This window comes from Lepidochelys olivacea (assembly GCF_965140295.1).
Source record: "Lepidochelys olivacea isolate rLepOli2 genome assembly, chromosome: 26".
Taxonomy (NCBI): domain Eukaryota; kingdom Metazoa; phylum Chordata; order Testudines; family Cheloniidae; genus Lepidochelys; species Lepidochelys olivacea.
This window is the reverse complement of record NC_140436.1, coordinates 1,990,169-2,014,991: the sequence shown is the minus strand read 5'-3', so window position 1 is coordinate 2,014,991 and position 24,823 is coordinate 1,990,169. Positions and strand designations below refer to the sequence as shown.

General features: G+C 58.7%; 1 protein-coding gene across 1 annotated transcript in view; it reads right to left on the bottom strand.

Annotated features, from left to right (window-relative positions):
* LOC311513398 (G protein-coupled receptor kinase 5-like) overlaps positions 1-24,823 on the bottom strand; it is a 62,185-nt gene that overhangs the window by 7,267 nt on the left and 30,095 nt on the right. Inside the window, exons 2-12 of the mRNA XM_084615212.1 lie at positions 17,438-17,533; positions 12,902-13,014; positions 4,426-4,503; positions 3,919-4,019; positions 3,697-3,789; positions 3,540-3,603; positions 2,626-2,766; positions 2,049-2,239; positions 1,380-1,417; positions 446-535; positions 4-212 (exon numbers count right to left, since the gene is read on the bottom strand). Coding sequence (XP_084471338.1) covers positions 4-212; positions 446-535; positions 1,380-1,417; positions 2,049-2,239; positions 2,626-2,766; positions 3,540-3,603; positions 3,697-3,789; positions 3,919-4,019; positions 4,426-4,503; positions 12,902-13,014; positions 17,438-17,533 — 1,214 coding nt within the window. The remainder of the gene's footprint in view (positions 1-3; positions 213-445; positions 536-1,379; positions 1,418-2,048; positions 2,240-2,625; positions 2,767-3,539; positions 3,604-3,696; positions 3,790-3,918; positions 4,020-4,425; positions 4,504-12,901; positions 13,015-17,437; positions 17,534-24,823) is intronic.

Below are 24,823 nucleotides of genomic sequence, written 5' to 3'. Positions count from 1 at the left end.
CACCATCGTGCAGACGGCCTGGGCGTTCTCGCTGAACTTGTCGGAGTACAGCTCCTGCTCCTCCCGCACCCGCTTCTCCACCTCTTCCCGCTTGACCCTCTCCTTGCGGGCGCGGAACGGCGACTGCCCCGCGATCATCTCGTAGATCAGGCAGCCCAGCCCCCACCAGTCCGGGCCGAAGGTGTAGCGCTCGTTGTTAATCACCTCTGGGGCTGGCGGGGCGAGAGCAGGGGACAGCCCTCAAACAAACCCCATTCGGAATCACTCGCCGGCTCCCAGCCAGGCCCTGAGGCCAGGCTGCCCACAGGTGGGAGAAGGGCCCCGCCACAGAGCACAGCCGTCCTGCCTAGCGGCTTCCCCCTTGACACCAGCACCCGGCCCAGAGCGCTGGCTTCCAGCCGCCACCTCCCGCTCTACCCTTGGCACGGGCAGCCCCAACACCTACCCATGTAGCCGACGGTCCCGACGCGGCCGCGGATCATCTCACCCTCCGGAATCTTAATGGCCAGCCCCAGGTCCGAGATCCGGATGTGTCCTGCCGCGGGAGGGAAATCAGAAGGCTCAGCGGTGGGACTGCCCACCACTCCCAAGCCATCCGGGGTTCCCAGCTCCATGGCCTGCTGCCTCCCTTCAGCAGGCAGCCCTTCGGGGACTGAGGCATCAGCTGCTTGGGCTATTCTAAGGAGATGGGTTTCGGGAAGATAGTCCCAGAGGGGAACAGAGGGAGCCACTGACCTCAGGAGAAAAGCAATGCATGCGATGTCTCTCCCGAAGGGGGCAGAGCGCTTGATGCCAGCTTGATTAAACACGACGATCGTCCCCTCCCCTCCCCTCCCCGAGCATGGCACCACCTCAACAGCGAAATGCAGCAAATGGGTGAGCGCAGCAGCACGGGGCGGGGTGGGGAATTCCAGCTCCGCACCCCCTAGCGCGGAGCAGACAGAGCCTCCACTTTTAGTCTGACCTGGGAGTCACTGCCCCCACCCCACGTGGGCCCAGACACTGCTCCCAGGGGGGCATCTCAGGCCCGATGCCTAGAGCCTGAAGCCGCTCCCCCCAGCAGACCTGTCTACCCCCTTCACCCTGACATGAATGTGGATCGGGGGCTGCTGTCTCTGGGGCCGCCTCCAGGCCATCACTGCCACTCCCAGCTTGTGGGGTGAGCCGTACCAGCCGGGGCAGGAGGGAGCCCGTCCCCCGCCCCGGAGGCGGCTCAGGGCTGGGTGCCAGCCGGGGTGGAATACGCAGTGCAAGCCGACGCAGTGAAGAGAACCAGAGCCAAGGAACGGCCAGGAGGAGCCAGCTGGGCTCATGCTCCCACCAGCCTGGGAAGGGGCCGTGTAGACCCTGGCAGCTCCCCCCGGACGTTCCCCACTCACCATCATCATCCAGCAGGATGTTCTCTGGCTTCAGATCCCTGGGGAGGAGAGACAGGCCCAGCTCAGAATGAGACAACCGGGGCAGCCCAGGCACGGCTACATTCGCACGTGCAGTGCATGCCAGCTGGGGCTCGTTGGCTCAGCTGAGTACACTGGGGGACCCAGAGAGCCACTCGGACGCTGCTGGCCAGCTTGGTGCCACTAACTCGTGAGAGCTGGGTCTCATATCCCAGGCTGTGAGGATGGGCTAGATCCTAGTCAGAGAAGAGGGAGGGCATGGCCCAGCATCTCATGCCAGGAGCACAGACCCAAGGCCTGGGGAAAGCTGTGGCCTGACAGCGGGCAGAGCCTGAAAGGACAGGCACAGAGCAGCGCAGGGAAGGGGAGGCCCGGGGCCGGCATGCAGAACTCCGTGAGTGCCCAGCTGATCAGGAGGGGCGCTGCAGCCCCTGGCATGGGGAGAGAGAGAGGGACTGCCTCGGGGACCATCTCCTCCCTGGGTGAGCAAGTGCTCAGTAGCGGGACAGGGCATGCTCCTGACCCCACAGCCTGGGCACTGCCAGTCTGCTGCCTGGAGACGGGCACTGCCGCTGCATAGCTCCTCCCCAGCAGCTCTCGCGGGGAGCCATGGCCGGCCCGAGTCAGGCCCCCTGCCCCAGGCCCGCTCACCTGTAGACAATGCCCTCCTGGTGCAGGTGCTGCAGCCCGCAGCAGATCTCGGCCGCATAGAAGACGACACGTTCGTCCTCAAAGCCGGGGTTGCCCATGTTGTAGATGTGGAACTTGAGGTCACCCCCGTTCATGATGGTCAGCACCAGGCAGAGTGCGTCCTTCGTCTCGTAGGCGTAGGCCAGGCTGACCTGCAAGAACGCCCCAGAGCTGGCACCATCGCCACAGGCAGGCCTCCAACAGCTGCCTGTCACCATGGCAGCATCAGGGTTACGGGTGGGGGCAGTCGCTGGGTTGTACGGACCGGAGGGCACAGGGGTGCATGCCAGCTGGGTCCCCATGGCACCCCTCTTCTGCGTGCTTCACTTCAAACCCAGCCACCCCTTTACAAACACAGCCAGTCCCAACCCACGTGATGAAGAGTGGGGGCGTCTCCATCCCACTGACACCCAGCAGGGTCCCCCCGATGGCCAGCTCCAGGGAGGAGGGCTCCCGAACCATCCCGGAGCCAGAGGAGGCAGGAAGCAGCAGCACCAGGAGGGGCTGGGAGCCCAGCTCTCAGGAGAGCAACACTCACCACAAACCTGCTGTTCACTTTCTCCAGGATCTGCTTCTCGTTCAGGGCCATGGCCTCCCCTTTCCGCTTCTTGATCCGCTTCTTCTCCAGCTTCTTGCAGGCATACATCTTGCCTGTTGCTCGTACCTGGCAGGCGCAGACCTGGAGACACAGACACAGCGCAGCATGAGGAGGCCGAGAAGGGCAGTGCCTGGTGCTTGGGAGATGGGACTGGACTAGCTGAAGGAGACCCCTGGGCCAAGGGCCTGGCATTATCCTTCCAGCCCGACCAAAGCCACGTCTCTGTCCAGAGCCACCAGGAGAACAGATTCTCGGGCAACAACTCAGCTTCCTGATCCCATCTGGGCAAAAGGCAAGGGGCCTTCCCCCAGGGGATCGTGGGGTTTCCTGGCCGGCAGTAAACTGACTTATCTGCTCCAATTGTCTTTACAAAGTTCCTCTGCATCTGGGGCAACGTGCCAAGTGCAGGCCACTCAACTCACCCAGCCCCAAGCAGCCCCCTGGCCACACAAAGCCAGCCCAAGGGCCAGCCAGCAGGGCCCAGCTGCACGTTCCCATCGACTAGCCCCAGACTCCCCCGTGGTGGACAGGGACAGACAATGCCCTTGTGCCCATCCCCCTCACCACAGGGCTATGCCCACATACTGGCCTCTCAGAGCTTGAATCACCTCGTTTCTGGGCTAGGCCCCCTCAGCCTGGCAGACAGGCCCCTGCCCAGTGCTCCTGGGGCTAGCAGTGCTTGGAGGCCAGGGCCTCACCAGCTGGCAGCATCTCCCAGGCACCAGTGCCCGCCGGGCTGGTGCTGCCATCAAAGGGGATTATTTTCCACAAAGGCTAGAGAACCTGTGCCACGCCTCAGGGAAACCAGCCTTTGCCCAGCCCCTGAGCCCCCCGCTCCGGCGACACAGCCTTACCTCTCCAAAGCCCCCCTTGCCCAGAATCCGGTACTGCCGGAAGGTGTCCTTGGTCACCGACTGCCTGAAATGACAAAGCCGCAAGGCGTGTTTAAGGCCCGTAAGATCCCAGCTCAGCTCAGTCGAATGCAGCCCGGAGACAGCAGCCCTCACTCACCTCTCCAAGTACTTCCACTGCAGGAACCGGTCGAAGTACATGCTGTCCCGATAGTCGGCGAAGGGCGCTCCGCTCAGGTACCCGTGCATAGGACTAGGGGAGAGAAGGGGATGTTAGCTCTGCTCTCCCGGCTGCCCCGTTGGAGGACCCCTCTCCAGCGCCGCGGATCATGGCCACGCTGTATCACGCACAGCGCCGCTCAAGGCCAAGCCCAGTACTCACGCCAGACAGCTGCTGAAGAGGTCTTTACAGGCACTTTTCTCCAGGTTCTCCATGCACTGCTTCATGAGGGCCTGGCTGATTTCCGGCATGTAGTCTGAAGACTGAGGTGAAAGGAGAGCACGGCAGGTCTGAGTCCTGGCTGAAGCCCCCAAGCCCAGCCAGCTCCCCACCTGGGTATTTTCCACCTACCTGATTGATTCTTGGGTAGGAATCATGGGAGACACCAAGCTGCCTTGCCCAGCCCCAGGCAGCCCAGGGCCTTACAGCGAGGCTCCTCACACCTTGTCTAGCCCAGCAAGGGCAGCGTGAGAGAAAGTGCAGCTGAGACCCCACTCTCCGGCAGGGACGCAGACCTGCATCTTCTCCATGCTGCCAGCAAGGGGCACCCTCCCCTCACAGAGAGCGCATGCTGCTCGGCAGAGACACACTTCCCTCTGGCCAGCCTCTGCCTGCCTCCTTCCCCATTGTGCTCACCGTGGGGGGCGGGGGGACCGGGCACACACTCACCTCCCTTTTAAAGAACCTTCGGATGATCTCGTCGCCCATCTCCTTGCGCCGCTCATCCGGAGAGAGCTCGTAATCGATCTGGGCGGGGCAGAAAGAGGCATCAGACTGAGCCGGGCTGGACGGTCCAGCGGTCATTGTTCTGCAAGGCCTGGTACATTTCAGCACCGCTCCAGCCTTGGCTGGAACCACACCAGGGTTTGCCTGGCTCAAACCAAAACCCCAGACCCAAACAGGCACAGCCCAGAGCTGTGAAGCTGGCCCCAAGGGCCCACCCCCCAGCAATGGGCAAGACAGGGCTCTGCCATGTCACCATGGCACCAACACCAAAGGGCGAGGGTGCCACCAAGGCAGACACCGGGTTGGTTCCACACCTCTGCCTCCCACTGCCTGGCACTGCCAGGGAGCCTCCTGACAGAGGGAACGCTGCCAAGTGCTTGGAGGCACCATGGTTCCCCCTCCAGCCCTTACATCAGGACCTGGCCTTGGAGACAAGACTGGATGGCCTGGGACTCCTCCCAAACCCCGCAGCGCCAGCCCTCGCCTCTCTCCACCCTGTGGGCCACACGCTGCCCTGGATTCAGGGGGTTACTGGCACCAAGCACGGGCTCCACGGCTGAAGTGGCCGGCAGCATTACAGAACCGGGCTGTGAAGGGATTTCAGCACCAGGCCCTGCCCCAGCTGTCCCAGGGCCAGCAGGCCTGGCCTGACCTGACCTTTCTCGCCCTTTGTGCTGGAGCTCTGCCGAGACGCTCTCCCCCCTGTCTGGCCACGACACCCCTTGCCAGCTCAGGCCTGCCTGCCATGGTCTTGGGACAAGCTCTGTGCAGCGCTCACACTCCCCAGGTACAGACCCAGTCCCTGTGCTGGGCACCACTGGGGCTGAGGCTGCAGCTCATGGGATCAGCACCTATTTGCTTGTCATGGCATCATGGCTGGTGCCCCGGACGGCTCCCAGGTGACCTGGGCACCCCTACAGGGCCTGACTGCATTTACCTGCATGACATTATTGTCGGCGAGTGTAGATGCTCGTGGGTTTCTGCCCCACACTCAGGGTGACCGGCACTGGGCTAACCATCCCCTCCCTGCAGTACGGCTCCCGGGACAGGCAGGAAGCCAGCGTGGCCGGGGGGTGTACAGCCAAATGTTCCCACCCACCAGCCCAACAAAAGGAACAGCTGTACGGACAGTGGGAGCCATTTATAACCAAACAACGAGCAACTGCGAAGGCGGGGGAGCCGCCAGCCGGAACAGCCTGGATTCGCACACTGCCTTGGGGAGAGCTAACATGACACATTGCTCGGGAGGATTCACCCACATTCGGGGACCCCAGGGTTCTGCTAAGCACTCGCTGCTAGGCCTCCTAGACACAGCTCCAGGAGGAGGAGCAGGGGAGACCTGGCTTTGCTCGGCTCCCCCCGGCAAGCGGGCATGGACCCCACCAGGGCTCAAACACCCCGGTCACCCCCATGACGGTGCTTGTTAGGCAGCAACGGACTCTGCCAACTCCGCCCAAGAGCCGCTCGTTCTTCCGGTGGCCCACCTGGCGCTAACGCCAACACTAACGGGCCTGCAGGGTCTGAACCGCCAGAGAGTAGGGGACGAGCTCCCAGACACAGGAGCAGCCAGGACTTTGGGCCAAACCCTCATTAAAAAGCCAACCGCACCAGGAAAAACCTACCCTGGGCCAATTACCCGGACAACCTCCCTGGTGTCTCCTTCCCACTTTGCTCTTGTCGGCATGGGGCCCCTGCAAGCCCCTCCTGGCATTCCTCCCTGATTTCCACCTCCCCACCCACGCCTCCCCATTGGGTGTTGGCGGTTTGCCTTCCTCCAAGAGCCACGCTCTGCGGCTATTAAAATCTGACCTGCTGCTCCCTCGGCCAGTGTTTTGGGAACTCGGCCGGGCGCTAGGAGACGGAGGACACAGGAATGACCCCCAGAGGCAGGGATGAGCCGCGGGCGAAGGGTTCGGTCAGAACTCACCTCTCCCATAGTGCAGCAGAGTCAGGTGTGAAGCTGGCTAAGCACCCGGTCCCCTAATAAAGGGGGGCTGGGAAGAGAGCCAACCAGGGGAATAAAACGGAGCAGGTGCTCTCAAAACTGTCCCAGGCTTCGGCCGCCTTAAACAGGAAGGACGGAAATAGGCTCTGGAGGGCCAGCATAGCGGGGATGGCTCACGGGTCGCCCTCATTCTCAAGGCTCAAGTGACATCTGTGTTTTCCTTAATAAAAAGACCACTGGATGACAGCCATGAGAAACAAACAGGCTGGAATGTCCCATGAGGAGCTGAGTAAGCCTCTCCGAGCCAGCCCTGAACTACAGCGCTGACTGGGGGGTCTCCTTGCAGGGCAGCTCCGGCAGGACCACTGAGGCCCCGAGAAGCTAGGGAAAGGGAGGGGGCTGTAAAGGGACCAAGCTGTTACCAGTCCACTTTGCCGAGACAGGATACAGCAAGAGCAGTTGGCAGTTAGAGCCCCCACGACCCAGGGTGCTGTCCGTAGCCCCACTTTACAGATGGGGAACTGAGACACTGATTGGTTAAGTGACAGGACCAAAGATCACACAGTGAGTGGCAGAGACTAAAATAAAACCAAGTGGCTTCACACTTGCGCTAGCCACAGAGCCACATTTCCTCCCAGAACAGGAAATAGAACCCAAGAGTCTGGACTCCCCGCCTCCTGCTCTAACCTGCTAGACCCCATGCCTGCTCCTACAGCTGGGGACAGCATCCAGCCCCCTTCCTCTCCGCTCTAACCCACTAGACTCCATTCCCTTCCCAGAGCTAGAGACAGAACCCAGGAGTCCTGACTCCCAGCCTCCACTGCTTTAATCCACTAGGACCCCTCCACCCCCCGGGGGAGGACAATCCGCAAGGTCAGCGATTCATCTGTGGACAGAAAGCAACTCTCTGGCATCAGTGCCACATGTGACCCGGTGCACTGCAGGCATGACACTCCTCGTGGGCCTCCTCATGGCCCCAGGTGATTTCCCTCCCCTCCCTACGTGGTGTGACATTTCCCGCCAGCAGCCAGCCTCATAAAAAGGCAACAAACCCCAGCACCAGCAACAAGCCAGCACAGCCTGCAAGGGCCCCTGGGCATGCAGCCTCCGTGAGCCAACGTGCCAAGAAAAACACACTCCGTGAAGAGGCACCAGCCCATTGGCACCCGGCAAGGATGTGCGCAGAGACTGCTAGTAATCCCGGAGCAAGTCCCAGGGGCCCACGCTGCAGGGTGGATGTCAACAACACGACAAGCCAGCTCTGCCAGCATGAGTGGCACCAGCCCGCCGTGCAAAGGGGCTGTGGGGGTCGCTCACAATTGGAGCCGGATGGCAGCACGCTGGAGGGGCCGGAGGAGACCAAAGCAATGCAGTTTCTCTTTCCTTCAGAAAGAAGAGAGGCACGCCCCTGGGACCAGGACCCCGCATGCAGCACCGGGCAGGCGCAGGCCCTGTCCTGCAGCATTTCCACAGGACAGCCTCATGCACACCGCAGTGTTACACATGGCACGTCTTTTCCCCTTTGCGATACGTCAAGCTAGATCACTGGAGCATCCCATAGTGCCCAATCCCTGTTGCCTTCCAAGGCAGGTGAAGCCCCACCCCTCTACCTGTGCAAGGAGCGAGCTGGGAGTGAAAACGCTTCCCTGGTCCCCACATCCCTCGGGATCTGACAGGCTTCTTCCACCCCACTCAACGCCACCCGCAACAGAGGCTCTGCCGGCCAGGCCCTCGGCAACTGCTGTGGATCCTGACCAGTTTGAAAACTAGGGGTGCCTGGTCTTTGACCAGAGCAAAGACAATGGGGCTGCACAGGCCCCACAGGGGCAGAATCGGGCTGCAGAGCCTGTATTCCAGCCGGACCGTCAGTGCCGAGAGGGGAGCATGTGGACGGACAGCTGGAAGAGCAGTTTCGTGACAAGACCAAACCCATTTCATCAGGGCTCCGAAGCACATTTTGGAGAATAGCCTCATGTGAAACTTTCCTCAGCAACTAAACCGACTGCACTAACTCGAATGCTGCTGCGGGAGAGTCCAGCCTCTACCTTGGGGCCAGGAAGAGGGGCTCAGAAACACAACCCAAGCCTGGACGACACACACAGCTGCTCAGGGTTACCTCACAGAAAGGCTGCAAGCCGAGCAAGGGAATCCGGTGCCAAACCCTGTGTGGACCAAAATGTTAATTTAATCCTGCTTTCAACAAGTTAGCCTGAAGTGGTAAATTTCCAGGCACAAGCTAAACTGAAATACCCAGTTTTAAGTGAATATCAGTGTGTCCACACTGGGGCTTGCCCAGGTTTCACTAAACTGGCTTTAAGTGGACCTGAGTTTACCCCAGTGCACCATGCATGTTTTGACAGAGCCCCCACAATTGTAAGTCCACCAGTAGAGCAAGCAAACTACACACACTGGGCATTAAAACCCCTCGGCGCTGCTCCACATCCCCACCACCTCCGTGCTGGGCTGGGACTTGGGGTTGCAATTTTTCCGCCCACCTGTCTCTTCCACCCAGTGGGTGCAACGCACTGGCAGAGTTACTCTCTTCCAACTTGACGGAGACCTTGTAAGCCAGGCGGGACTTTACACCACCCCCGACTGTCATGGGGGTCACTTGAAACCCACCAGCAAGGACTCAAAAAAAATAAAAAGACAAATTTGTTCTTGAACCACTGGAAAGAGAAACCAAAAGGCAGGTAGGTGTGAGTGGGGGACAGCCTAACCAGTGTCTTTAACGCGCTGCCTTGTTCACCTGGCTTCTCTGGAGTAATCACTGCTGGCCCAATCCCTCCTTACAGCTCCCTTCCACCATGAGGCCTACACCACACTCGACAATGGCTAGGCAACTGCTGTGCTGGGTCTGCTGCCCGTGACACCGATAGCACCCACCTCCGTGTCACCTCGGGCTCCCCCCGTGGTCCCTCGTCACCTGGTTAGATCGTAGGCGCTGTAGGGCAGGAACTGCCTGTGTTCGCCGCTCCCCAGCACAACGGGGCCCCACCGCATCACAAACACTACTCGATACTCGAGACTGGAAACTGGTTTCTTTACTGGGACCGTCAGCATGGAGACGGCGGGGTGAGTACCCTCCCGGGACTCACGACAGAACTCCATGCATGCAGAGCCACACTGCCCCGGTATGATGCCAGGCTGCCTGGCTTGGGAGGTATGCAATAGCAGCACAGACCTGGAGCCCTGCCAGGAAGAGAAAACCCACAGCTGTGCGGAGGGGTTAGCCCCTGTTCGCAGGCTTCTCACAGATAAGAAGGGCATTGGGGAGGCTTTACCGAGCTGTTAGCAGTTGCCGCGGTCATTAGCTTCTCTGTAATTTCCAACATGCCCGGAGGGCCTTGAGCGCGGCCTGAACAATGACATGCACACTGCAAAGGGCCGGGGTGCCCGTAATCCCAGCCAGGAAGCCACACACCCTTTGCAAATCGCTGCCAGGGCCAGGCAGGGACATTTCCAAGCGAAATGAGACCAGCGGATGCACAGACGCTCAGGCCAATGGAGACGCTCTGCCCCCACCCGGCCTTAGACACTGTTCTGGCAGCACACCAGGCCCAGGAAGAGGCCAGAAGAGAATTTTCCCAAGTGCAGAAGCATAGGGGGCATCTCTATGATGCTGTGCTCAAAGCTGCCTTCCCCCTGGGCTGTGCCAAACCGAATCTGACCTCATGATTGCACCAAACACCAGCTGGGAGAGAGCACACAGGACTCAGAACCCACCTGACGCCAGAGAACTGTAGCCCACCCACCAGTGCCCACCAGATCAGGGTCAGAGAGCCAGAGACCAGGGGTATCTGGATGCAGCCATTCCAAGGCAGAGCTCCCAAGTTCAGGAGGAGATTCCAGAGCCAGGATTGGAATCCTGAACCAGCCTGGAGTTACCCCAGGGACTGTCTCTCCCAATCCACAGAGAATGGACGGGGCAGGCCAGAGTCTGTGAAACTTCTCCATTTCAGTTTCTACAGTGCGCCCAGACTCAGAGTGACTCACATGAGCCTCAAAGGGACTCTACATGCTAACTGAGCCAAGCGTTCCCCGCTCTGCCAGCTCAGATAACAGCGTAAAGCAATATATGACCTGCCTACAGTGCCCTACAAGACCCCCATTCTATCAGCTGTGTGGGAGACGGACTCCCCAAGCAGAGGGCCCTACCCTGTCCATAGCTAAGTGGTTACAGCATGCATTAGAACCAGGGCAGAGGCTTGTGCCTTAGCCTAGAGACCTAGTTCTCCAGCATGATAGCTCAGGGACATTTTTCCTCTCCAGGTATGCAAGAAAACGGTCTGATAACGTGGCGATCACCCTGGTGCACAGTGATGCTTAACCGTTGTCAGCCGCTGGTGTGGGAATGCAGGGACTGCTCGCGGTATGAAATAGAAGAGACTGCTTCTAAAGCAGCCCAGACTCAAACAGTCTGGAGCTTTAGAGACTGACATCACAGCTGGGTCAAGAACAGGGACAAATTTCACCAAGGCTTCAGTAAAAACGTTCTCCCCATTTTTCCGGGTGACATTTGGATGCGAAATTTTATTGCAACATCAGAAGCCACATGCTTCACGTTGCAAAATTGAAATCAACACCTTGAATCGCAACAAATGAGGGGCTAGGGCAGACGCTAGGTGTGGAAGGTAGCATGAGGTTGGTCAGGAGGAAGCGCAGCGTTGCTCTTTCAGCCCACAAGAGAGGCAGGAGGGGATTAAAGGGAAGGACAGTGGTGGAAGGAGGAGCTGGGACATCCTGCAGAATTTTACTAGCTGGAGACAAAAGGGTTTGTATCTGGAAACATGGAAGAGTCCCAGAAGGTACAGAAAGCCTGTGGCTTTGTTACATACCTGCACTTACAGCAACCACCAGACCAACTTTGGTTGGAAGAGTTCTATTTAATTGACTTAGATGGACAAGAAACTTTTTTTATTATTTTTTTTTAAATTATTAAATCTTCCATAAGCTCAAAGAACCTCACACAAACCCAGGGTTGTTTTTCAGGCATGTGTTTCCCATTAAACACCCATATGACTGGATCGGCCTTTCTGCCGCTCAGATGCATCAAGACTATGCAAAAAAAGAAAAATGCTTAAGTTTTCGTACACCAGCTTGAATTGCTGGCAGGACTGGCTGCTTCCTTCAACACAGAGCGAGATTTTCCCCTGACCCAAACCAAATGGGACTCAGCAAGCTCCTCTCAGTCTGAAGGGCAAAAGCTCCCTCAGTTACATAAACAATTTGGTAATGGGAAACACAGATCATTCTAGGAGGCTTACGTTTTCTATTAAACAGCATCTAAAATTGCCTCCTGGCATCAGGAGAGTAACAGCAGATGCACACGGATTTCAGATCAGAACTTCAAGTTAGCTAGTGAAAAAAGCCCAAATCCTCTAGTGTGACCCAGAGTGAAACCAAGCCCTACTGGACAGACCATGCTTCCAGAACCAGGAAACCTTTGAGGGGAAAAACAAAAAGCCCTTGAGAACACGAAGATATGATTTCACTAGAAGGCCTGACTGAAGCTACATGTTATCAGGGTGGAATTTTTGCACGGCTGCCTTAGAAAGGGCTGTGAAATGTACTGCCCGCACACCACTGGAGCTAGGGGCGCACTTTAGCAATTTCATTTTCTCCGGCATCTAAGAAGCCGCCTGTCTATCACGACCACCTAACAAGTCAACAACGGGGAAAGAACGTAGACGGAAGGCGAGTGACCTCTTCTCCCTCATGGAAGCATCCTAGTGAATGCCCTAGGAAATCACACCTCTGTAGGCTGGTATTTACAAAGCCATTTGAACAGCCAGAGAGAAGCTTTGAACCCTCCTACAGAATTCAACGGCAGAGATATTCTCTATGGCCCCAGTTCAACCATCCGGGTCTAACTGAAGCACATGCGTCGTCCCAAAGCCCTGCCCCACTGGGCCCTCACAGCTCTGCTGTAGGATGGTGCAAAAGATCCTTGTTCGATCTTACATCCCTCGGAGGCTTTAAGAGCAATTGCCAGTCCCCGGGAAGCAGTGTGGGACGTTTCCAGAGGACTGTTCCAATCAGGAGCTATGTGCACACTGCAGGGTGGGTTTTTGGTTTCACTGCACATGTTCCTGAGAGACTTCCAGCTCCCAGACAGATCCGTTATTGGCAGAGCCAATGCTACATGGGAATTCCCACAGCTCCGGGGCCCGCACCACACCCCCCATCTAGCACACCCCTACATCCACTTTCCCCTTCCCTTCGGAATCCCATTGCTTTCCATTCGCTGCATCCTGTCTCGTCCCCCGACAGAGCAAACCCAGGACTCCCTACACTCCATATATTACAGTGTCATCCCCCCTGCAATCCATACAAGACAGACATCCCTCCTGCCGCGATCCTCCCAAAACCTAACCTAGGTCAAGAACACCAGCAGGGTGCCCTAGCTTCAAACTGCACCGACCCCAGGAGCACCAAAGTCCCCGGGCTGCTGGCGACTAGCGGGGCTCTTACCACAGCGTCCAGGAAGTGGATGCAGCGCTGCAGCTCCGGCCGCCTCTCACAGAACTGGCGGAAGAGCAGCCTGCCGATGGGCTGCTTGTCACACAGGCTGCTGTAGTCCCTTTCTGGAAAAGAAAATCAAGGAGGAGATGGGACAGAAGCACGGCGCACGATGGTCCGTACCGGCCCATTCCGCAGACGCTGTGCCCCAGAGATCATCTCGCAGACAGGTGAGCCCTCCCAGCCTGTAACCCTCCACAGCTCTGTTCCCACATGACTGGGTTCTGCGGCTCACTGACGAAGGAGGCACGCAGCTCTGGAGAGAAGCGCTTCTTTAGAGCACTGCTGCATCAGGCAACAGTGCAACCAGGCTGTGGGATGAGAGCCACTGGCCACTCTCCTGCGCACACCTGGATTGCCTTTTGAGCTGGTGGGGACTGGGCGGTGGAGCGGGAGACAGGGAGCATTGCTGCGGCTGATGAGTCACGCAGACCAGCAGTGATTTCAGCCCAGATCCAGCAGGTAACTCTGCAGGTGAGCCCTTGCGCTGAGGCAGAGCCATAGGGACATCCATGGGGCTCTTCCCTGGCCCGAGGATCCACGCACCAAGTCACCGGACTTGCCTCATGAACGTCGTCATCTGTTGGCCACTGCGCAGCCTCCCGCTGTGAAGGCTCTGAAAGCAGCCCCCAAGGCAGGAAGCTGCTCCCCCAGCCAGCAGGGCTCAGAGCACCTGCATGTCACTGCCTTGGTTCAAGGAACAGGCAGGCAAGAGTCAAACGCCGGCTTGCACAAACTGCACCTGTCGCCTTCGCTGAAGTCACTGGAGCTGACACTGCACAGCATGGCCAGGATTTCTAGGGGACCAGCTCCTCGAGACAGTGTGTGCCCCCCTCAGGCAGCCCCCTCCACAGCCCCCTTTGCCCAAACACCTCTGTGGCCCACGATTGTGGCCTCTGACCTCCCAGAGGCTCGAGTGCGTCTGGACGCTAGGTCAGGCCTTGCTGCAACTCTCTCTCCAGAGAATGCATGAGACTCCCCAGGCAGAGGGTTCTCATGCATCTCCCCTGTGTAGCGTGACAGGGGCCCAGCTCCGTGCTGGGCCCAGCTGCACACAATGAATTCCAGGCCAAAGCCCCCAGCAGCTGTAAGTTTTGTGTTCTAGCAAGACTAAAACATTGCAAATGTCTTTCCCGCTGCTCCTCTCCTTTCTCTGAGCTGGAAACTGCCCCCCGGCCTCTGCCTAACCACATTCCCAGGCCATATAAACACACCCACTCCTTGGTGTTGCAGCCTGAGTCCCAGGGGAAGGAGCAGCCGAGCATGCATTAGGGGAAGAGTCACTGACATTTCCGAGGGAGCATGGGAGAAGGACACACTTATCTTGGATTCTGAGCGCGCCTGCCCCAATGCGGGCTTCCCAAGAACCTTAGTTCCACCAAACTCCACTGGATGCTCAGGGGACAATGGCTCCTATGCTCACCCTCAAAGAGGCAGTAGCAGATCTGCCCGGGGTTTCAACAGCTCTGTGAGATGTAAAGTGCCTTCAAGAGGCTGGAGGGGGCCGTGGCTAGTTTTCTCCTCTTCGGCTCAGTCCAGCTTCTGGGGGAGCCAGGGACTCTCCGAGCGGGGAAGTACCAGGTCTGCTCCGAATGGGGACTGCTGATGTCACCCCCCCATCAAATCCACATTAATAGAGGGTCTGGCCTGAGCCCTGAGGAGGGGAGGGATAGCTCAGTGGTTTGAGCATTGGCCTGCTAAACCCAGGATTGAACTCACAATCCTTGAGGGGGCCATTTGGGATCTGGGGCAAAAATTGGGGATTGGTCCTGCTTTGAGCAGGGGTTTGGACTGGATGACCTCCTGAGGTCCCTTCCAACCCTGATATTCTATGATTCTATGAAGGGAAAGTGCCCTCGATGCGGACACTCACCATCTACTTTCTCAAGTCACTCTTTCTGCTTTGGGGGAAGGTCCCAGGGGAGTTGGGGCCAGGCTTCCTGAGCCCTGCCCAGTCATGATTCAGACAAAGGCTAGGAGCAGAAATGGTGCCATGCGCGGATCGTCCCAGCCAGGGATGAGGACCAGGTCTGCCCCGACTATTACATCCCATCGGCTGCCTTGGATACTGCTGACCATGAGGTTTCACTGGGGACCCAGAGGTTACTAATGGAGTGAGAGAAACGCCTCACCTCCCTGTTCTAACCATTAGACCCAGCTCCTCTTCCACCGCTGGAGACAGACTTCAGGCATTCCAGCACCCAGTTCCCAGGGCACTACTCACAAGGCTAGGCTTGCACTTGAGGGGCGGGCCAGGAAGGGAAGATTCACTAAGGCTGCATGTTCCCTGGAGCAAATGGCTCCAGAGTGGAGCTGACTCAGAGCCGGCAGCTGGGACAGGCACCTCCCAGAGACAAAGAGACACAGCCCTTCCACCAAGGGCTGTGCAATGGCAGGGGGCATGTGGGGGGGGCGGGGGGAGCAATGCCGGACACACAGGGCTGTGCGATGGCAGGAGAGCATGGGAGGGGACGGTGCCAGACACACAGGGTTGTGCAATGGCAGGAGAGCATGTGGGGGGGGGGGAGCAATGCTGGACACACACGGCTGTGAGATGGCAGGAGAGCGGGGGTGGGGGCATGCGATGGCAGGGGCGTGTGTGGGGGGAGAGGGGAGGGTGGACGATGCCAGACACACAGGGCCGTGTGATAGCAGGGGAGCGTGAAGGGGGGGCCGATGCCAGGAACGCAGGGCCGTGCGATAGCAGTGGGCCATGCAGGGGGGAGACGTTGGCACACAGGGCTGTCCTGCCCTCGCTGCCCTGCTCCCTCCCGCTTAGGGCCCTACCAAATTCATGGTCCATTTTGGTCAATTTCACAGTCATAGGAATTTAAAAATCGTTAATTTCATTATATCAGTTATTTAAATCTGATATTTCTTGGTGTTGTAATGGTAGGGGTCCTGATCCAAAAAGGTCACAAGGCTATTGTGGGGGGGGAAGGGGGGGCGTCGCGGTACTGCTACCCTTACTTCTGCCCTGCTGCTGGCAGTGGGGTGCTGCCTTCAGAGCTGGGTGCCCGGCCAACAGCCACCGCTCTCCGGCAGCCCGGCTCTGAGGGCAGTGCAGAAGTCAAGGTGGCAATACCGCAACCCCCCCTAAAATAACCTGGTGACCCCCCCCCGCAACTCCCTTTTGGGTCAGGACCCCCAATTTGAGAAACACTGGTCTCCCCGTGAAATCTGTATAAAAGCACACAAAAGACCAGTTTTCATGGTCTGGGACACAGTTTTCATGGCCGTGAAGCTTCTGTTGCCCTGGTCCTGGAGCACGGCCCCCTTCCCAGAACGGCTCCCTCCCCACATGCCCCCTCTCGCACCAACCATTCCCCCTCCACAGCAAGAGCCACACCCCTGCCCCTCCTGTGCTGCCCTGCTCAGGTCTCTCAGGTGCCCCGGAAGCGCCAGCTTTTTGGTGCAGGAGACGTGTCTCTCTGGGCAGATATGGTGCCCTAGTACCCAGAACTGTACGCCGTTACACTGACACCCACCTGCCCGCCTGCTACTGCAGGTGGCTGGATGAGCACTGTGCAGCTAATGGCTCCCCGACACCTAGAGTCACGTGGGACCCTGAGGCCAGCAGGAGACCCGAGGGAAAGGCCCAATCCCTGTTGCGGATGCAGGAAGGAAGCTCCAGAGAAGTTGCACCCCGCTGAGGCTGGCTGTACCCAGGGAGTTCATTCCCTGTGCCCAAGTGCAGCTCCCCCTAAACCCACATGTATCACCCCAACCCCTGCCAGGGAAAGGCCAGGTTAGTCACTGACACTGATCAGGGACATTTGTGCACCAGGATGCTAGAGTGGAGAGCTGGGTCTGGGACCCGCACAGGGCAAGGTGGGGGTGACGCAGAGTCAGGGAGCGCTGCAGCTGTGTCTGGGCCTGCCCCGCGGGAGGTGCTGCTTTCCTCCCACCTGCACTTCTGCCACACACCCCCCATTCCCCGCTTACACGGGACGCGGGCGTGCGTATGGGGGTAGTGCCTGGCTTCTTACAGGCAGCGCAGGTGTCCCCAGCTGCATGCAGGGAGCACACCCTCTCTCCAGCAGCAGTTACCAGCCCCAGCCTTGACCCTTTTCCTGACTCCCTGCCCCACCCTCCTCGGGCTCCCGATAAGCATCTCTCCTCTGCATTGGCAGGAAATGATCACAGTCTTTGTTGTCAAGCGCAAGAGCCGTAGCATGGAGCTCCCCATGGGCCCCTGGCATTTCCCATTGCTCTCTCTGTACCCATTACAGCGCCACACTGGTGCTCTTGGCCTCTCTGCTGACCAGGAGGCCGCGGGGCACAGTGCAGCTCGGTGTGCTAGCCTGCTCTCCCCGCACACTCCCCTCCTTCCCTACTGGCTTGTACCTGCTCGTTCACAGCAGGCACCCAGGCTCTGCGGCAAGCAGGTTTTGCCAGTTCTTGCAACACAATCCCCGCATGCCCCTGCACGAGGCTCATCTCGCTGGCCAGCTCCGGGGAGCAGCCGGGCTGGGGCTCGTCGCTTACCCAGGCCTTTCCGGAGGTCGTCACACTGGCTGATGTGTGGGAATCTGAGGATCTCTTTCCATTTCTTACTCCTCCCTTTCCGCTTCCCTCCACCTCCTGCAAGGGACAGAGAAGGGGGCAGGGGAAGGAGAAATTAATCCGGAGACACTGACCATTGTCATTAGAGCCTGGACACCGAAGGGAGGAACAGCACTCATGGCATCAGGACAGCGATGCTTCACGCACCAGCCACGGGCCTCAACACATCCTTAACCCAGGCCTCACAACCCCCCTGGAGATATGGGGGAGAAGACTCCTCCCCAGGGGAAACTGAGGTGCAGAGAGGGGAAGGGGCTTGGCCCAGTTCTGAGCCTCACCTTGGCCCTGAACCCAGCTTCAGACACTGTGGGAGAAGGAGAGAGTGCGCAGGTGATGCTCCTTCTCAGCAGTTTCTACAGGACTTCCCCCCCCACCCCCCCAGTTAGATCTGCAGGTTTCCCTCCCCACCTCCCCTGCCCCCCTTGCCCCCCGCCATTGCTGGAGCATCAGAATTTGGGAGGATGGGATCAGCTTTACTCCAAAAGGCCCCAGCTCACACCGGGCACCCAGGGCAAGGCGGGGGTGATGCACAATCAGGGAGCACACGGCCTCCTTTTCACGTTGCAGAACGGGGCTGATCCAAAGCCAAAGGGAAAGAGACTCCCCTTGACTTCTATGGGGCTTGGAGCAGGCCCTTGACGTGGAGAGGAGCTTCCTGCTCCCAAGCACAGGGGAGAGCCTGACAGGCCCCACAAAGAGCAGCTCCCAGGCCCCATGCCCGTCCACAGGAGGCGCCCATTCCTGTGCCTGGCCTGGCCACAGGGTGCTTCGCAAACTGTTAACGGGTTATTCCCTGCCCCACACAGGCAGGCAGCTACTGTCACCCCGTGCTGCAGGTGGGGCAGATGAGGATTCAGCCCAAGAAGTCACAGCCCTGCTGTGGCTGGAAGGGAAAGGGCCACACTTCTGTGTGTTAACACATGAGCGGTTGCACTCCTGGCTCCCAGCCCTCTGCCTGGTCCGCCTGCCTGACCCAAAGACACCAATCCTGCCGGGTCCAATTGTGCATGGTCCTGAGTACACCCAGGAGCTGCTGAGCATCATGCGGAGCGCAGCACCTCTCCCAGGGGCTAGGCACCTTGCAGGATTCGGCAGGAAAGAGCCCCGGTTTCCAAGCACGCAGCAGCCGCATGGTGCTGCTTCTGGCTGCAGATGCAGAGGAACCAAGTCCTCCAGCCTGCCGAGCTCCGCACAGCCTGGCCTCCCGTGATGGCCTGCGCTGCCCCCTCAGCTCTGCTGCGTCTGAACGCACCAGCCAGCGACTGGCTTCCCCCGGCAGCCAGCGGCAGCGCAAGAATACACACGTTTGGCTCTTCCCCATCCAGCAGCACTCAGATCACAGTGCAGACCGTACCCTGACTGCAGGTCCGGGCAGCAGACGAGCAGCCCCGCTTCCAGCTCTGACACAACATGGGTTTTCTTCATAGGAGCTGAGCCTAGAAGCCAGAGAGGGTTTGCGCTTCCTCCAAGAACAATGCCCCGTCCTCCGTGCTAGCTTGCTAATAACCATCTGGTTTCCTTATCTCTTGGGCTGGTTTATTGTTCCACACGCCATTCCCTGCCCGGCCGGGACTTGCTGGCTGCTATCTGCCCTCATCTGCGTGCAGAGGATGCAGGCCTGACTCTGGAGGAATGAGCTCATGGCCTGGCATGCTTCCCCAGGGGACAGACAACATGCTCAGCCTCCCTGGCAGCTGCCTGTCCGCCACAAGCCATGTGTTCCTCGCCCCACTGGCATCCCCGCTCTGTCCCAGTTCTGCAGGTCAAGCAGGGGCTCTGGAGAAGAGTACCAGGACCCTGGGAGTGTATTCAGTGGGGAGGCGTGGTCTTTTTACTCTACGAATGTACAGCCCCTAGCACAGGGTCTCCCTGGTGCAAATAAATAGTAAGTCCTCAAGATCCAGAGCTGAGCTCTCAGCTTGCCAGGGAGGGAGACACAGAAGATCCAGGCAGGAAGGGTAAAGTGCTGTGAGATCCCTTCCTACAGTGTCAAGGCAGTGGCTTGTTGGGGAATTCCTGGCATTTAAAACAACAGAAGGGGGGGGGAAATGTGGGGGGACCGCAGGGAACGCTGCGGGATCACCCCACTGCAAACGCCCCAAGAGGGGAGAGACAGCCCTAAGAGATGTTCCCAGCCCGACGCAGTACCCACCACGCCTGGGCGGAGGGCACCCACATTCACCATGGGGCCCTCCTTGGCAGGGAGAAGTTTTCCAACAGCAGCATTTGGGATTTGCTCGTTATGGAGTTACTGGACGGCGTGCCATGGGCAGTGGCCCAGTCCCATCCTGTCACGGGTGCCTTTACGGTTCCCAAAGCTACGGCAATAGGATGGGTCTGCTGGCTATTCCCTCTCAGGAGAGCAGCCCAGCCCAGCCTTGCCCCGACCCCCAGGGAGAGCGAGCGACGAGCAGCTGTTGGAGTTCCCTCCCTGCAGTGCTCCTTGCCGGACCCTGGCCTGAGACACCTGCCCCAGACAGAGCAGCCACCCGCAGAGCCGCACCTCCGAGACTCCAATGCTATCGCCCGGCAACTCCTGGGCCCAACTCCTGGCTGCAGACACAGAGCAACTACCTTGGAACTTGCCCTAGGAGCCTGAGAGCATCAGGGACTGGCAACCCGATCGGCATTGCATACCACTACCCAGAAAGGCACCAGGCCTTGCTCTCCCACTCTGCCCTGCAGGGTGCTGCACGGGGCTGGCACATCCGATGCGTAGAGCATGTGGCCTTTGGGAGGGGGTTGGCCTTTGTACAGGTACGGCATGGCCCTGCCCCACCAGCAGGCCTCGTCCTGCCCTCGACAGCCCCAAGGGGGCTCAAACACCATGGCCCAGTTAGTCCTTGGCCTTGCCACTGAGTCTGCAAACCAGGGGAGGGTCAATGCCAGCTGTGACATCAACAGAAGGACTAGACCAAGAACCCATCCCGCCATGCTCACTTCACACCTGGGCCCCGCACAGCTGGGAGCTCTCAGCCAACCCCTGCCCTGCCCGCCCCAGGAGACCCCTGTAAGTTTTCCAGAAATTTTGCAAAAGATCTCCCGCCCCCACTCTGCTCACAAGCCAGTTCGTGGTTACAACTGAGTGCAGAAACAAGGCAAATTCCTTGAAGTGGGGAAAGGGAATGAGCTTTGGGGAGCCTTTAGGATCACTGAAGGGTTTCTATGGACTCTTTCTTTCCATAGGCACGCACACATGCCCTGCACTTATGAAGTAATCCCAGTGGGGATCTGACATCAGCATTCATTCCGGCTGCTCAGGGCTGGTTGTCAGCCAATAACAATCTCCACCGTTGACCAGCTGCCATCTAAAGGTCCAGTTACGTCAAGCTGAGCCAACAGGAAGCCAGGACCCCACTACAATGCTGCTTGACAGAATCCCGGGGTCTTGTCTGCAGACTCCTGGCCAAAGGCCCCAGAGGGCCTATGTTTCACCAAGTCCTCTCGGGAGTTGGTCCAGCAGAATTTCCTGCCGTAATTAATTCACTTCCTCATGCATGAATAGGCCAAACGTCAGAGAGCTGGAACTGGGCAGCGGCGCAGTCCCAGGCCTGGCAGTAAATACCATGCAGGAATTACACCAGCTTCTGCCGCTACGCTAATTCGCCTCCCTCCGTTCCCAGCCAACGGGGCAGTGCATGGTAGACACACTGTCTGGAAAAAAAGTCCGCATCTCTCTGCTTTTATGTGGTTTCAGGAGCTGGGGAAAACAGTGGACACCTCAGCTTCCCTGTTAGCATTTGCAGTGTGCTGAAGAGTTCATCCTTGAGCCCTGGGATATTGAGGGAACTCATCTGTTTTCCACCAAAGAGGGTAATCCAAAGGAGCAAAGCCATCTGTGATGGGAAGTGCAGGGCAGCTGCTCGGGGCAGCATTATCTCACTCAGCTTTTAATGCAGAGTATCGGGACATTATTCACCTCGCGGACATGCACAGCAGCTTGGTTATTAGCTGAGGTAAGCCAAGGGACAGCCAGGCAGCAAACCAGGGCAACAGGGATAGCTCAGAGTGCCAGAGGGGGACACTGGAGCAGGACTTTGCTGTGGCACCAAACAGGGACAGGAACAAAGTAGCTTTGCTGAACCAACCAAACCAGAACTAACAATAAAAGCCCCCAGCCTTTCCTGGGCAGTCATCCGGCCCATTACTTCTAAAGCCTCTTTCTACAGCCTCCGGAAAAGTGATCCCAGCTGCTCCCTTGGAGCTGACCCCACGCCAGGGCAGCACACCACACTCTGCAACAGGTGGCGAGCAGCATGCAGGATACGAACGGCTTGCAGGAGTCCTGGTCCCATCCTGGGCACCGAGGGTTGGGGATGGAGAGGAGGGACAAGGCCCCACTTGCTGTCTGGAGACGCCCACTCACACTCTGCTTCTGGGATCGGCGGTTGGGTGCTGGCTGCCAGGACGATGGTCTCTAATTTGGAAGGGGCGAGGAGCCTGCAGGTGGCTTCTGCTGAGTGTTTAGCGCTGGGGGTGGAGGTGTCAGCTGGAGACAGATTCCCAGGCAGCTGCGTTCCAAGGACAACTGTGAATAGCTGGGCTGGAACTCTCCCATGAGCAGACGAAGCCGCTTTCAGATCAGTAACATCCTTGCTGGCTTGATCGAGGGCTTCCCTGAGGAGCCCTTCTGAGAGCGCCACATCAGCGTGCTCCAAGGAGCGGCATGATGCTGGGTGGGTCTCCTCCCTGCTGCAGCAGACATGCAGCCAGGCCAGCTGCCCGGTGGATTCCAGGCAGAGCATTCTGGCCCGGGGAGACGGGCTCTGCAAGTGCAGCTGGGAGCCTAGTGCCAGGGAAGAGACTTCACCCCTCAGTTCATGCTGTCGGCCAGCCACCCGGGGCACAGATTTCACTTGCAGCAGCAGGATGGCTGCATCTCCCCTCAGTCCTGCTTAAAAGGACAGCGTCACTCAGTACTTGGCCAGCCGCCTCCTTTCGGCAAAGAGGAGCTTCCCACGGGGACTTGCTGTTGGTACCAGCCTCCCCGGGGGAAGGCCTAGTAAGTCCTGAACAAGGAGAGAGCACGACAGGGAACAGGGCGGCTTTTTGCAGGAGCAGTCACATGCTCTGCCCCCAGCTGGTACAGGCAGCTGCCCCTCTGCAGTCCAAGGAGCTGGATCCTACACCCAGCCATCGGCTCTTTGAATTGCTGCCATGCTGTGCAAAGCCTTGGGGGGTTAGGGCACAGGACACAGTTAGCAATGGCCCTGTGCTAGCCTTTGCCAGCACTACCAGTTATTAGGCTGCTGCTAAAACTCAGACGGAGGAGGGTTCAGCTGTCCAGGCCACAGACCCAAGAAAGAGAGAAGTCACCATCTGCTTTACCCCTGCAGGGTTCTTAGAAACCTCCTTGGGGCCAGGGGGCTCCTCCTCCCTCTGCCCCTCTCTGCCTCCCTGCGGACATCTGGCTAAGGAGAAGACCGTGCTTTGCTAGGCTAACTTGCTGCTTTCAGCCTGCTCCTTAGAGCCAAGGTCTCAGCCAGCTGGTGAGAGCTTCCCAGGGCCAGGGACCCCGTCGGCCAGCGCTGGGACCCCAGCCCTGTCTGTCACGGACATGGGCGGCACCATGGATACCCTCCCTTCTGGGGCCTGACGAGACCCAGGGTGGAATTCCAAGGGCCTGCAAATGCCACTGCTCCAATGTTGCTGTGTACATGACGGTTGCCGCGGCGAAGAGCAGCTGATTAGCTGTCAAGTGGTTGCATGGCCATTAGTGCTCCTTAATGTGGAATCCCTTGATCACGCAGTCCATGTGACCCAGCAACTGGCTTCCTGCTTTCCATATAGCACTAACCACTGGCCTCCAGAGCGCCTGAGGCCACAACGGATTTCCCCAGCAGCCCAGATGTCTGAACTCTGCTCAGCCAAGGCGGGGAGCCTGGGGGCCACACAGGTTTGCGTAACGCTGTGCAGCCAGGTGGGGACAGACCAAGAGGTGCAGCCCAGAGACGTGCCAGGCCCCACCTTACCAGCCGGGGTTTTCCAAAGCCCCAAGCACCCAGAACTCCCCTGGGAGCCAATGGGAGACATGCCTGCTCCTCACCTGGGCCCAGGCCGCTCCTCCATTGCCCTCCGCTAACAGCAAGCTACACCTCCCCACAATGCCACAGTGCCACTGATGGACCAAGCAGAGGAGAGATGCAGCATACCTGCCCGAAACCGAAGGGGAATTTTCCTGCCCAGCCCCTCCGCGGCTGGCATGCCGCCGCTGAAGAAGCTGTTTAATATGGATTACTAAAGTGACGAGGCCTTGGATAACCCGGGCTAACTGCCTACTTTCCCGTGTGGATTTATTTCTTTATCTTCTTTTATAGACTTCTGTGAGCTAATAATTCTCTAGCCAGGCCGCCTCAGAAATTCAAACTCAGCAGGAACGGGCCGGGGTTCCCCTCCAGACAAGACCATGCACTCTCTTATTCATTAGTATTATGGTCGCGCCTAACAGCCCCAGCTGTGACCTCCTTGTCTGAAGCTGTGGCCAAAGCTGGGGTCCCAAGCTCTCGGGGACGTGGGTAACTGCCCCCAAAGAGTGCATGTGTGCAAACACACACTTCAGCCTCGCGGCTTGAGAAGGTGGCCCTGACCCTCTGTTCCGCCAGACACTCTCACGCCAGGAGAGGTGTTAGAGGAAGAGGCCCAAGGGACATGGCCCTTCTCTGCCCCCCTTATGAACAGGAGCCGGCTCCCACTCCCCCATACAGCAGCAGCCCATTGCAAGGCGTGTCTCCAGGGCAGCTCTCCTGATCTCTCGTCTAGCACACAGCATGGGCATGGCTCGCATGCTGGCACGGAGCTCCCCAACTCCTAAGCCTGGGGATGCACAAAGCTGTGTGGTGTCCTGCGGGATCTCAGTCCAGTTCCTAACGTCAAGGGCACCGCATCTCACAGACAAGCCCATCGTGCTGATCTCGCATCGCTGCAGGCTCAGCAGAGACACCGAGGAGCCAACGGCCCATGGGGACACTCTCCGCCCCGGAGGGATCTCTGGCAGGGAGGTGTGGATGCAGCCTGTGGGACGGAGGCTCAGAGCAACCAGCCTGTCGCCACGCGCTCACGCCCGTCCCTTAGCCCACCAGGACCCTTCCACTCCATAGGCAAGGTCTCCGCAGCTCCCCTCCTGCTCAGCTCCACCCCTTCTCCCCCTGCACAGCCTGGTAGCACTAAGTCTGCGTGCAGCCTCCCACTCAGCATGAATAATCCACAACTAGTTTAACATGCCGGATGGGGGGGTGCGAGGGGGGGAGCGTTCCGGCCCCAGGCCCCTGCAAGTTACTCACCAGAGCTTCCATTTCCTCCTTCCTCCCC